The sequence below is a fragment of the Cyprinodon tularosa genome, unplaced genomic scaffold (assembly GCF_016077235.1).
Source record: "Cyprinodon tularosa strain WSP-4 unplaced genomic scaffold, ASM1607723v1 ctg3, whole genome shotgun sequence".
NCBI classification, from domain to species: domain Eukaryota; kingdom Metazoa; phylum Chordata; class Actinopteri; order Cyprinodontiformes; family Cyprinodontidae; genus Cyprinodon; species Cyprinodon tularosa.
Window position 1 is genome coordinate 2,431,260 of NW_024039007.1, and position 12,721 is coordinate 2,443,980.

The window sequence follows — 12,721 nt, forward strand, 5'->3', positions numbered from 1 at the left end:
GCTTAAATTATTTCCTTTAGTTAAACCATTTTTAAAATATAAAGCTTAAGATGCAGGAAAATAAATCATCCTTAGGCTGAATATCTACTGTTAGCCAAGAACTGAACTAAATACTCCAAGAATTATTTCACTGGCATCTAAAATCAAATTTTATCTGTCAAACCATGTGATCTCTCATTGATTCAGCCTAAAGAAATTAGAACTAAATAGGTGCTGGCAACAAAGTCTCTACCAGACCAAATTGAAAGTGATTCTTCACCAACTTGTAGTTTAGTATGTAATACAACACTGGTTTAATATCTTCAGTTTAAAGGTGAATTTATGGCAGAATGACTGAAGGAAATGAGGGGCTTTAACAGCACAAAAGTGTTTAAAAATGGTCAGATACTGACTCTGTACTGTAGAAAGCAGCTAAGGTTGAAACTAATTTAAATAGACCTTTAAAAAACCTGAGAAAATATTAGGGTTATCTAAAGAAGATAGAAAATAAATAAATGAGTGAGGTGTACTTTTACAATATTGCTCATAAACCTAATATCCTTTTTTTTTGTTGTAGCTTCAATTTAATTGTCAGTCAACTTCCACAAAATATGTGATGTGCAAAAAGAGAATGGATTAATCACATCGAATTTAATCTCTCCACTTAAGAACGTCAACAACTTGTTTACAACATTTACAGCAAAAAAATTACAGGTTAGATTGAGAACTGAGACCGCTGCACTTCAAAATCAAGAGACAAGGCTTAAAAAACCCCTTCAGCTTGTAAGCTTGTATATGAAGGAAGCTATACTTTTACTTGTCCTCAGGCAAAGGGCAGAGCTTTGGCAGCTGTATGGCTTTTAGAATAAGAGGACAGAGTAATGTTGGAAACCACACATGAAAGATTCTTTCATGTTCACCAAGTGCTGCAGTAACGTAGGAAGCTACCTATTCAGTGCTAACAATACTTGTGAAAAAGAAAAATCACCAAAAGTCTCTCATTACCCTTTTCTACATCCAGTTGGGGCTTGGTTGGAGAGATGTAGTTACACAGCCAGAGGTGCACACACCAACAGGTCTTGCAGACCCATCTGTTGAAGGCTATCTGTCAGTGAAACCTTCCTGTGGCTTCGGTGGCATGGAGAGAATGAGAGCGGGCAGCTGCTAGGATGTAGACGGACTGTGGCCAAGGGCGATGAAGCGGTTGGGGGTGTTGGAGTTGGAGCTGTGCAACTAAATCCCGACCTGCGTCAAAGCTTGGCGTTCCTAGCCTTGCATGTCTCTGGCAGCAAAATTAATAGGATGCTGCTCGATGTTAGGCATACTTTAATCTGTTGTCCTTTCCCAGAATATCACTGTGAAATGCTGTTACATGCATAGACACCTGTCAGGCCTGCAGAATAGCAGGACGTGCACAAGATCCTCTTCATGTCATCTGTGGGAGGGCTCCTGGCTCTGGAACAGCTTGCCGTGTGCAGAAAGACCTAGAGAACAACAAAACAAGGAAGCTACTTTAAATGTCTCTGAAATGCCTCTACAAGTAAAACATTAGTCTAACCAGGAAGATATTTTACAGTTGAGATCATGGTGTTAAATTGTCTGTTTTACTTTTCTATTACTTATGGTTGAGAAGGTTACCAGCTGATCAGTTCAGTAAGTGTACTCAATAGTCTTTTTTTTTTTCTTACTGCTTTCATGCTCACAGTGCCTGAAGCCCTCACCTTATCGGCTGGCGCTCAGCCAGATATCCTGCAGGAAACAGCATTCCAAGCAAACTCCAAGCTGCTGTGTTTGTGCTCCCAAACACTAGGTCTTTCATTCCCCTCTCTGCAAATTGTTTGTTTTGGTGCTCTTTTACACTTTGGGGCCTGACTGAGCTGAAAAACAAAAACATCTCCCTGACTTTGAGTATGAGGATATAACTACTGGAAGTGGGTTCCTTCGGCTCAGCAAATGAAAGAGGGAGATACAATATTTCCTGTTAACGTCAAAATGACACAAGATAAACTTTCACTGCCTTTCATGAGTCCTCCAAACCTATAAACCTGCAACATTTTCTCACAGGCCTTGGTATATTTTTTCCAAACTTTCCTGAATGACCACAAGGCAGTCAGTGGTTCTGACAGGAAGGAAATTGATACACATTTCAAAGATATTTAACCAAAAAAACTCTTAACAATTGTGGTATACAAATACATTACCTCCACTTCTTTGTGAAATCTCCAAAAGAAAAAACAAAGATTGACCCTTAAGCTGGTAAAAATGTTTAAATGACAACTTTTAGTTGTCATTTAAACAACTAAAAATATGTCTTAAACAAGTAAAAATATGGCTTCTTTAAAAAGAGATTTGAAGAAAGGCAAGGGATTTTCTTCTTATACTTTGTCATGCAAAGGGTGCTTGTAAGGGTACATGTCGCAAAGACTGACACTGCCCGACAACCTGGAGACAATTCCCATGATGTAACATGGTGGTGATAGCAGCATGCTCTGGGGATTCATTTCCTTATCACAGCCACGAAAGCAGTTCAGGGTTGATGATCAGGTAGATGGGACTAAACAAAGAGAAAATCTGCAAACAGTTTGCACCTGTTGCAGAGCACAACCACCATAAACATACAGCCAGAGAGACAATAGATTGGTTTAGATCCATGACTCTCAAGGTGTGACAAATGTAGGACTAGTGATTGGGCTGCTCTTGTGGAATTATCAGGCACACATAACATAAGAAAATAAAAACAGCTTTCTGTAAAAACTGAAGTGGAAGGCACAAAACCAAGAAGAGGTGCTTCTAGAAACCAAGCTCTGGTCTGGTAATGTTCAGTGACCATGCTGACTACTGTTAGCAGCATAAACAAACAAAATATGTCACTGCTGATACGTCCTCATTGAATGTTGTTGTATATTACTGCATGCAGGAAAGCTAAAGAGAAACTAATTATCAGAGGGTCAACTTAGCAATTCCTACAGGCAGTGGTTAATACCTTAAATACCAAGCAGCCATATTGGGTTTGGGAAACTTTCCAGCTTGTAAATTCACTTTTAGTGGCGATTTAAAGAGACTGTTAGAATGGGTGCCATCAGCCTCTATCTTCCAACTTTAAAGGTTCAAAGTATTCAGTGAAATGGCAAATTAATCAGATCAAAGAATTATGTTAATTTATTTACTTTGTTGGTCCTAGCTGATAATTGAGTATTTTTATTTTTGTTTTGCAAAGATGGATCAGTAAGAATTTGATTGCAGCAAATAAGGGTTATATGAAGGGAGACACAAACGCTCATCAAACTCATAACTATGTTTGAATCTGCTTATTAAGGGGAATCAGATAAAAGAGACTTAACACATAGGCATAAAACACCTTTATTGATGTTTAAAACATTATTCTTTTCACACATTCTCCTATTTTGCTATGCCCTACTCAATGTTGGTCTAACACATAAAAGTCCCAACAAAACCAATACTTTTGCAAGGCAGAGTTTCCCCTTAAACCTACTGGAGTATGTTGTATGATGATTCCAGGAGTAAATTGCCTAATACATGTGGGAAGTAACAAGCCTGCTTTCCCAATGCTCCACACAGACCTACTTTGATAGAGAGAGGCTTAGGTTATTTGTTCTAACACGATCAGACCCCCATTAAAGTGGCACAAATGCTGCATTCATTTCCTTCTCAGGCTTGAGCAATAAATCTCCACACAGTTACCAACAGTAGAGAGCAGAGAACTTCAAGGGAACCTCAAGGGAAGCATTGTAAAACACATGTGGTGGATATAATGTAGTTTTGTAAGCTTTGGTGGGTCCTCATCAGAACCGTGCCCTCGTGTCATGTCTAAAATCAACACAGGGGAGGAGGGGGAGAAGGAGGGGAGGTTGACGTTAACGAGTCGGAGAAATTTTCAGGGCATAGAGGGAGAGCCGTATGAGCACCGAGAGGCAGAGATTAAAAAGGCACACAGGAGAGAGATAAAGGGAGAGTGTGATTAACGATGGGTGACAGCTGATCATAGAGAATGTTCTCCATTTGGACTCGCTCTAACTGCCTGTCAGAGTCAATCAGGGGTACTCAGTCATCTTGCTACAAAGGCAGAAAGACCTGATGCACTTCTCCTCTCCACAGAGGCTTCGCCCATTCTAACAGCCTTCTTCCCTTTAAATCGCCACCGTGAGTCCCTCTTACACTACATGTTCTCCCTGCAATGAAAAACCAGCAACCAGCAATCAGCGTCGCAGATGCATATGCTCACAATGGATTTTAAAAATGTCATTTTCTTAGGAAACATGGAAGGGTTAACCTATATGTCCCTGCTATTATTATGCTTTTTGTAGCTATCTGCAAGCCTGGCATAGTTCAGACTGAATATGTAATCACTCTTCCTGACAGATCTAATAGAACTCATTCAAACTGTTTGGTTTCCTGGCAAAGGCCAGACCTTTACGAAAAGTCCACAAGCATGATGAAGTTTAGGTTGAGGTCATTCCAGGAGCTTAATGGCAACCAGGCGTGTCCCAAAAGCCTTTCTGATGGTATTTAATTGTTATAAAGGTGAAACACCATGTTGTATCCAAGTTTTACCCATCTAGCTTAAATTGAGATAAAGTTGGACGTTATTTTTAGGTAGTTCCATATAGCATCCAAATTCTGCATGCGTTTGTATAACTGTCAGTAAAACTGACCCACAGAGTGATCCTTCCATCACCGAGCTTCAAACTGTGTACAGCTTTTTCTCTTCCAAGCATTCATCTTGTCACTACAACAAATTCAATATTCGTTAAGTTGTACTCCTCCTTGTATCTTTTTTTTTTTTGTTTCCAGAAAACGTGGCCTATTAAGTCACAATTTTGGTGCAGATGCTTCTTTGTATGTCCTTGGTAAATGTCGTTTTACTGTGGACAGTAACACAGGTGTTCCTGCAGGTCCCTGCTTATGATTGAGTCTTTGTTCATCCTTCTAATATATTCCTATCATCTGAGAGGGACGGGCCATGGCAGATGTTTGAAACTTGGGCAAAAGTGGCTGTTTTTGATCTAGAAATCAAATCAGAAATGGTTCAGGAATTTAACCATTGGTTGGGTGTTCCAGTGTGTATTTAAGTTTTAATGGATCAACTTGACACTCGGCAATAAACATAAATAAAAGGCAAAACAATAAATAACATTTCCTGTATTTTCTGTAAGCTATAGAAGCTGAGGCTTTTTTGAAAGAAAGAAAAGGAACGCTCCCGAACCTGTAAATCCTGAATGATGGAAAATGTGCATTCAAGAAATTTAGATGCTGCTCCCGAAGGATCCAATTACAGTAATTTATGAGTTATTAAGATGTTTGTTGAGCTCAGCCAGCATTCTTCGCTTGTGGGCAGAGGGAAAAAGGAGAACAAAAAGGAATATTTCACCACAAAGAGACACCAAGTTTTTTTTGGATGCGTTTGTGAGGGGTATGAGAGGGGCACAGAGGGGAGGGGGTGGGGGTTTATGCATGGCTACTGTATATTTCCATTATGGTGATCTCAGGGCAGACAAAATGACATGATGTAAAGGATCTGCTGATACTAATGTATAGCAGATCGTTGGAAAAAACGTATAATCAGACAAACAGATGTGAGCAAACTTCCTGACATCATCATCCCTGCAATGAGGCACAGAGCTGTGTAAATGACTGCACACATGTGAGCTGTGGAACCCACAAAGTCGGCGCAACATTTGCCCTTTGAAAAGAGCAGTAGCTGTGCATGCATGGGAATGGTCAACATGAGGGAATGACCAAGCAGACTGCAAACCTGGATTTTATTTAAATTAAATATAATACCTCTTTACTATTATGCCCACTTATCTTTCCAGAAACATCGGACCTTGAAAAAGTGATGCACTTGTAATGCACAACCAAACTTAAAATTTCTATTCAGGGAAGTTTTTTTCTCTTCCCACATTTTAAATCCCCACATTCCAGGATATAAACAGTTTTTCGCATAAATCTTAGGTAGAGGTGGTGATTTACATTTTATTGATTTTCTGGCAAACATTTGGGAGTACTGCTCCTGCCCTGAAATGCTTCAGAGGGCTTTATATCAGTTCGCCAGTTAAGTGTTTAAAGAGGTATTTCATATTTGTTAAGTGGGTTACTGTTTAAAGGTTATGATCAGTCTAAGTTTATGCAAGCTTATTGTTGTCAAAGATGGAGAAATGTTTCCTTAAAGGTATAATGGAGGATTTTTCGCTAGTTTTACCTCTCCACTTAAAAAAAGAAAAGGTGCATGCACCGTGAACAGGGTATGGTACAGGGAGCGGGTGTCTATTAAATGTGTTAGAGAGATGCTGTTCTCATCGCTAATACAAGCTTACAAGGAGATTTACAATTTTTCCACTATGTCAGACTCACCGCTGTTAAGTGAAAATGGGGATGAGCACGTAGGACGGCCTTACGTAAACATATCACCAGAATGATTGACAATTGGGAGGACAATTTATTTTGATGATCCATCTGGAAAAACAACATCCTCCACTAAAAGCAGTACGGAGAACAATGGCTGCACTGGGTTCCATTTTTATTATGGGTGACATGACCTTAAGGTGATTCTGATAGATGACTCAGACTAACGTGATTAATTCATCCTTCTTCAGGATGAAATTAGGACATCTAAGTCTGGACCACTTTAAAGTATAAATACAAGAGAGAAACTTCTATCTAGTTTAGATTTCAAATATGGAATAAGCCATATTTATGAGCTAAAGTCAATCAGTACAAATTTATTTTACCACAAAACTACTGTACGGAAAATAATAAAATCTCCAATAATTCTTAACCATCGAAGTATAAAGCTTTAAAGAATCAGCTGATAACTCAACAGTTTCTTTGACATTTTACAGCATTCGCTGATTCAGGAAATGGGCTTTACAACAGGCGTCAATTAAAGTTCATCAGTTCTCGATGAGGAATGTCCACTGTGTCTGCTGTAATCAGACCCATGACAATGACACTGGGGTAGAGAGGAATAACTTCCCCCAGCTGAGGACTGTAGTACAATGTGGAGCATATGTTCATGTAGAACTGCAACATCAAACCCACCTGTTTTACCGCAATTGCCCTTGTAGACCACCGGCTGGCCGCTTGATATGGAACCACTGGCTGAACTCTCAGAGGACATCTGCCTGTTAATCAGAAACAGCTCAAGTATGAAAGACTGAAAGTGATTATTCTTTAAGAAAAAAAATAAATATCCGTATAGGACTATTTTCTTCTCCAGTCCTCCCAGGATTCTGTGGAACTAAATGTCAAAACTTAAAATGAATTTCTCTTTGGGATTGTTTGTGGGTGTGTTTGAGCCCTCTGACATGAGCAAAGCGGACTCGGATTGAAATGAAGCTCTTTCTGTGCAGTCGGTGGAGCCTGGTGAGGCTAAGTGTTTACTGAGTGCCTCTCCAGAGCTATTGTGACAAGAAGGAGAGAAATTCCTGCTCCTTGTCCAAAGTGATGCGATTATCACTCCGGCTAGAATACGCTGGCGATTACTGACCGAGTCCGGCTGTAAGAAGAGATTACAAACATAGAGAACACGTAGAGTAATTAGCAAATCGAGTGGTTTATTTACCTTGCATGGCTTAATGATCAAGTCTAAAGATTATAGAAAAGAAATTAAATACCTCTTTTCAAATAATTGCACAGTGAGAGCAGTGTTTTCCAGAAGCACACTATTAAAACAGCTACCGAAGCATAAAGCATGAGCAGACACGTCTGTAACCTTATGCATTAAATCTGTTGAGCATTTTTAGGGGGAACAATAAATAAAGCTTAGCTGGCATTAACCTCTCGCCCCATAACAGCAGCATGCCAAAGGAGCATTAATAAGGTAATGAGGGTACACACTGCCTCCTTGTAAGGGGCTGCACAGTTGTTCTTTCATACCATTACACAACCACAAATAGAACTGGCCCACTTTAAGCGTGGCATACCTCGACAGGAAGCAGCCCCTTTCACATCGACAGGGCGAGGAGGGGGATGCTTGACCTCCGGGTCCTTTCACATCACTTTCTTTGTCAACAGTCTCTCACTCTGTCACTTTAAGAGTCAGAGCAGCCAGAAGAGCTGCAGTGGAGAACTGATTCTGAATCTGCAGTGTGTGCACAAACCTCTACTAGAAATTCTAACAGACACAGATCTACGGTTCTTGTGTTCAAGCCAGTAGTATGTCCCTAATGTGATTCGGCCCTGACCAATAGGGGATAAAGTTTAACCATAAACACACGTTTGGAGGCTTCTGTGTGTATGCAGCATTCTATGAAAACAACTACTGCTGCGTCTGATTAATAGGGAGTGAGAGCAGCAGCGAGGCTGACATTAATGGCGCTGGTATAATTGTCACCCTATTAGTAATGCCACACGACAGCATGGGTTTCCGTAGTTACAGCTGTGACTAACCAAACCCTGCAAACAAAATACCAAACAGGCTCATTTATTTGTGTAACAAATTGCTGCTTTCAAAGCCTTCACTGAAGTCATTCCACTCTGAGTCTTTGCAGCCCTTCAGGTTGGCAGCTGTGGTATGTTGATAGAGCGGCGAGAGGTCCCTGCCCTGCTAAGTATGATACCACTAAGCTGCGCAGTTGCTTCAACTGAGCATGCTCTTTGGCGACTGGGCTTAAACACAAGAGCTGAGAGTTTTTTTTTCATTCGTATAGCCCCACTATGTACAGTACAGTGCCTTTAGAAGGAATCATGCCTATTAAGCTTTTTTTCCTTGTTGGTAACAAAACAACCACAAATGACAAGGTATTTTCCAGGGATTTCCGGTGAGAGGCTGGCAAAGCACAGTGATTGTTAAGCTGTGGAAAAGGGATGCATTCATATTCATTTTTTTTATAAAAAATAAAATTGGCAAACATTTGGCAAATATTTGCTTTCTGTCCACCTGACTCAAATAACATTGATCCACTTTTCTTGAAGTATAGATAACAGTCTATTTGATTTGTTTCTACCAACTTTGGACATTGGACACTTAAATTGATGTAGATTCCTCTTTATAAAACAGATCCAACTCTGTCAGATTAGATTGAGAACATACAGTATGTGAACTTGATTCTTAATGGAACATAGGTCCAGCCTTATACTGCATCTTTCTGCTACATGAGCATGCTTTGATCTAAACAATTTCATTGTAGCTCTGGCTGTGTGCACTGAGTCATTGTCCCACTAAAGGTCTAGAGTTGGCAGCTTCTGCAGCATTTTCTTACCATATTGTTCTGTGCTTAGCTCCATCTACTTCTCTTTGCTCAGGCCAGCTAACCTTGCCTGAAAGCTAAATTCTTACAATATCTGTGCGTTAACAAAACACACAGGAATCCATAAAACATGCTAGCTCAGAAAGATGCATCACCTAAGTGAAGTTGCCCCCCTCCCCCACCTTCTTCAAATCAGACAAAATTGGTGTCAAACGTTTGTGCTACGTTAGTGCTGGTTTGTGCAGCAAATATTTTAGTTTGTGGCGCTATCATTTTAAAGATATAAAGAGATGTTTCTAGAGGTCATCAAAGGTCAACAAGCCCCCCCCCCAACTTCTTCTAATGAGGCAAAGTGGGTGTCAATTAACTCAGCTCTGTTTGTGCTGGTTTGTGCAGCAAAATCAGATGTTACCTGATCTTTGATGACCTCTACAAAATATTGTTAATATCATTGAAATTATAGCAGTACAAATGAACTCTGAATTTCATATAAATTATAAGTTGCTAACCTATGATTCTGTAATTTTAAACTGTAAAAAAATGATAGCGGCACAAACGAAAATTTTTGCTGCACAAACCAGCACAAACGTAGCACAAACGTTTGACACCAATTTGTTCTGATTTGAATAAGGTGGGGGGGGGTCAACTTCTGTTTTGTCAGAATCCACTAAAGAGGAACAGCATGAGATATATGTTTTTGTCTGATGTGGATTCTCATGGTGTCTACTCAATTTTTATTGTAACAGGCTAAAACCAAGGTTTGGTGGGTGGGCAGTAGGTGTCCCTTCACTCAAACAGCTCAAAGGTTTGCTTTAAGTTCCTCCTTTCCTAGATCTGATTCAATGAGAGTAGTCTCACATTGATAATGTGCAGAACTAAACCTTAGAGCTATCTGTTTTGCCAGCTTTTAGGCCCGCTGCCCTGTCCATGATCAAGGAAAGCATTCCAACAGCATGATGCTGTATTTAAGATCATGTTCATTGTTCGTTTCCCTTGATCACTTAGAGTTTTGCACGAAAAAAAAAACTAACAATCTGGTCTTATCTACCCACAGCATCTTATTCTGAACTTTACATGGCTTGTGGCAAACTGCCAAATCCCCAGGTTTTGGATCACTGTTGCTCTTCTCTCTAGTTTTTAATTATCTTTAGCACCTTCAGAGAGGCATTATAGGTTGGTTTTGTTTGCTGGCCTGTCAATTTAGGTGAATAGAGACGCTATGTGAGATGTAAGGAGCTTAAAATTGGTTTTATAACCTTACTGCCTCATAGGTCTCTACGTCATTCCTGACCTGTTTGCTGCGTTTCTTGGTCTTCAAGAGGCTTTCATAGAACAACTGGACTTATCCTTGGATTAAATTACTCACCAGGACTCTATTAACTGATTAGGCGACTTATAAAGAAGGTTGGGATTGTATTCAGGGATATTTGAGTTAAGTGGGCTCCTTGAGAACCATAGATATTTTTTCTTCCGCTTGACAATCAAACAATACAAAAGTTGAAGGGGTATAAAAGTTTTTGCAAGGCAGTCAAAGCTAAACCTGAAAAAAGAATTGGGATTCCAGATAAAACTATTGTGGGCGGCCTACTAAAGAGTTTTATGTGTTAGACCTTCACAGAGAATTGCAGTGCACTGTTCATGGAAAATTCGAGGGAACAAGGGATGGAATATGTGTGTATCAAACAGTGGTTTTTACAATTTGATATAGGACGGTGTTTGCAGAGCTGGACAACCTTGAACTCTTTGAATGCATCCAGCACAGTGATGCTATTATAAGTTGGAGAGGATTAGCCTGGCGCTGGGATACGTTTCAGATGTGCCTCAATAACAAAGGTATAGAGTTGCCCTGAAAAAGAGCGCTGGAAAAATGGGGAAGCAACTCATTATCCTTCCGTTTTCTGGAAACAATCATCTCCTTTCTTCCGGATGGAGCTTACTTTTCTCTGTCATTCTTGATTTTCTCATCTCTTTATTCTCTCTTTCCATTGTTTCCATCAGAGCTCTTTTTTATTTTTTTGTGCTCCTGAAGCTTCCGTTTTTCCCACACTCTCCCCTGTCACACTGGTAGGCCACAAAAATGCAGGACAGAGCGGAGTGTGAGGGGGGCTCTGGAATTCCACATGCAGAAGGTAAACACAGCAACTGCCAGGAAGACACACACGCAGGAGCAAATACAGCCCCTACACAGCTCTCCGTTCTATATTAGCCATTCTCTGCTCTATTAACTCTTTTAATGCCAAGTACAGTTCGTCCAAAGTGGCAACACTCTAAAAGTGCAGGTGTTTAACTCAATCTCAGTTGGAATAAATGAAATGAGTTAAAATAACACACACAAAAAATGAACTGCCAGATAGATTTTTTGGATAATTTGCAGCTAAGCCACCCTGTGGTGCCATTCCTCTTCCACATTAAACAACACTGGAAAGGTCTTTGCCAGCACGCTTTAAACAAACAATCAGCCCTCATCACATGGGCTTGCTGCTGTTGTGTAATTTGGATGTTTTAGAAACACAGTCATAAAATTAGCAAGGGAAATAACTGGCAGTTGAGCCCAGTTTCACCCCTTTCCTTTTTATTTTTCCTTCTGTACTCTTCACCTTATCTCCAAACTAAACAGGATTTAAATGGAGCCCAGAGCCCGAACTCCAGGCCCTTTCACTGAACCAGATTCTGTTTATGGTTCAGGCAGAAATCAGGCCCCATGATGAGGCTGTTTACCGAACAGGCAGATAGAGCCCAAGGCCAAAAGGCTGGAAATAGTCCACTATGCACATTTTCTGACTCTCATTAACATTAGCTGTATCCGCTTGAATTCAGTGATCTCATGAGCACCGTCTTGTTTCAGAAGCAGGTGGCCAAAACTGCCATCTTATTGCCATTAATGTTTGAAAAATATATAGATTTATTCTTTCATTTACCTTTGGGTCTTGACTTACTTGATCAGTCGTTTCGTTGCCGTTTTCCTGACCTGTCCCTCTCGTGCACTACTGGGTGGCTTTGGAACAAAACCAGGACTGACACAGATCTCGCTTTGGCTGAGACTTGGCCAAACTTGTAAGCTTGAAGATGGACAGTTGGAGGGTTTTGTGGATACCTGGGTGTTTGGGGCGCTTGTCTGGTCCTGAAATTGGCCCAATAAAGAGAAACAACCAATACTTGATCAAAACAATATGTGGCCAGCACAACAGTATCACCTAGATAAGTAACATTGTCTAATTTTAAGCACAAACATCATTTCATCTTATTAGGAACTTTAACTGCATTTTTCTAACAAAAATGCAACAATGCCATTGGGTTTGTTTTCAAATGATTTATTTAGTTTTACCTTGTTTTATTTAAATTAGCCTATAATGGTATGGTAGGAAATAATATGAAAGCGGTTTAATCTTCCAAATGGCATGTCATTTTGCATCAAACTTTATGTTTTATCTCATCTAACAAGGGTATGGTAGCAACAAACCAACAGGAGTTATTTTGCTTTCTTAAAAAAATGCATTGTAATGTTGAGTGCTTGTTTAACAGTTGTCCTTTGA

General features: G+C 40.0%; 1 protein-coding gene across 3 annotated transcripts in view; it reads right to left on the reverse strand.

Moving 5' to 3' along the window:
• Window positions 1–214: 214 nt before the first annotated feature.
• ttll5 (tubulin tyrosine ligase-like family, member 5) overlaps window positions 215–12,721 on the reverse strand; it is an 85,153-nt gene continuing 72,646 nt past the window's right edge. For all 3 annotated transcript variants that reach the window (XM_038291541.1, XM_038291539.1, XM_038291540.1), the window contains 3 exons: window positions 12,125–12,309; window positions 7,039–7,121; window positions 215–1,463 (listed from right to left, as the gene is read on the reverse strand). In XM_038291541.1, the coding sequence (XP_038147469.1) occupies window positions 1,411–1,463; window positions 7,039–7,121; window positions 12,125–12,309 (321 nt within the window). In that variant the 3' untranslated portion in view covers window positions 215–1,410. The remainder of the gene's footprint in view (window positions 1,464–7,038; window positions 7,122–12,124; window positions 12,310–12,721) is intronic.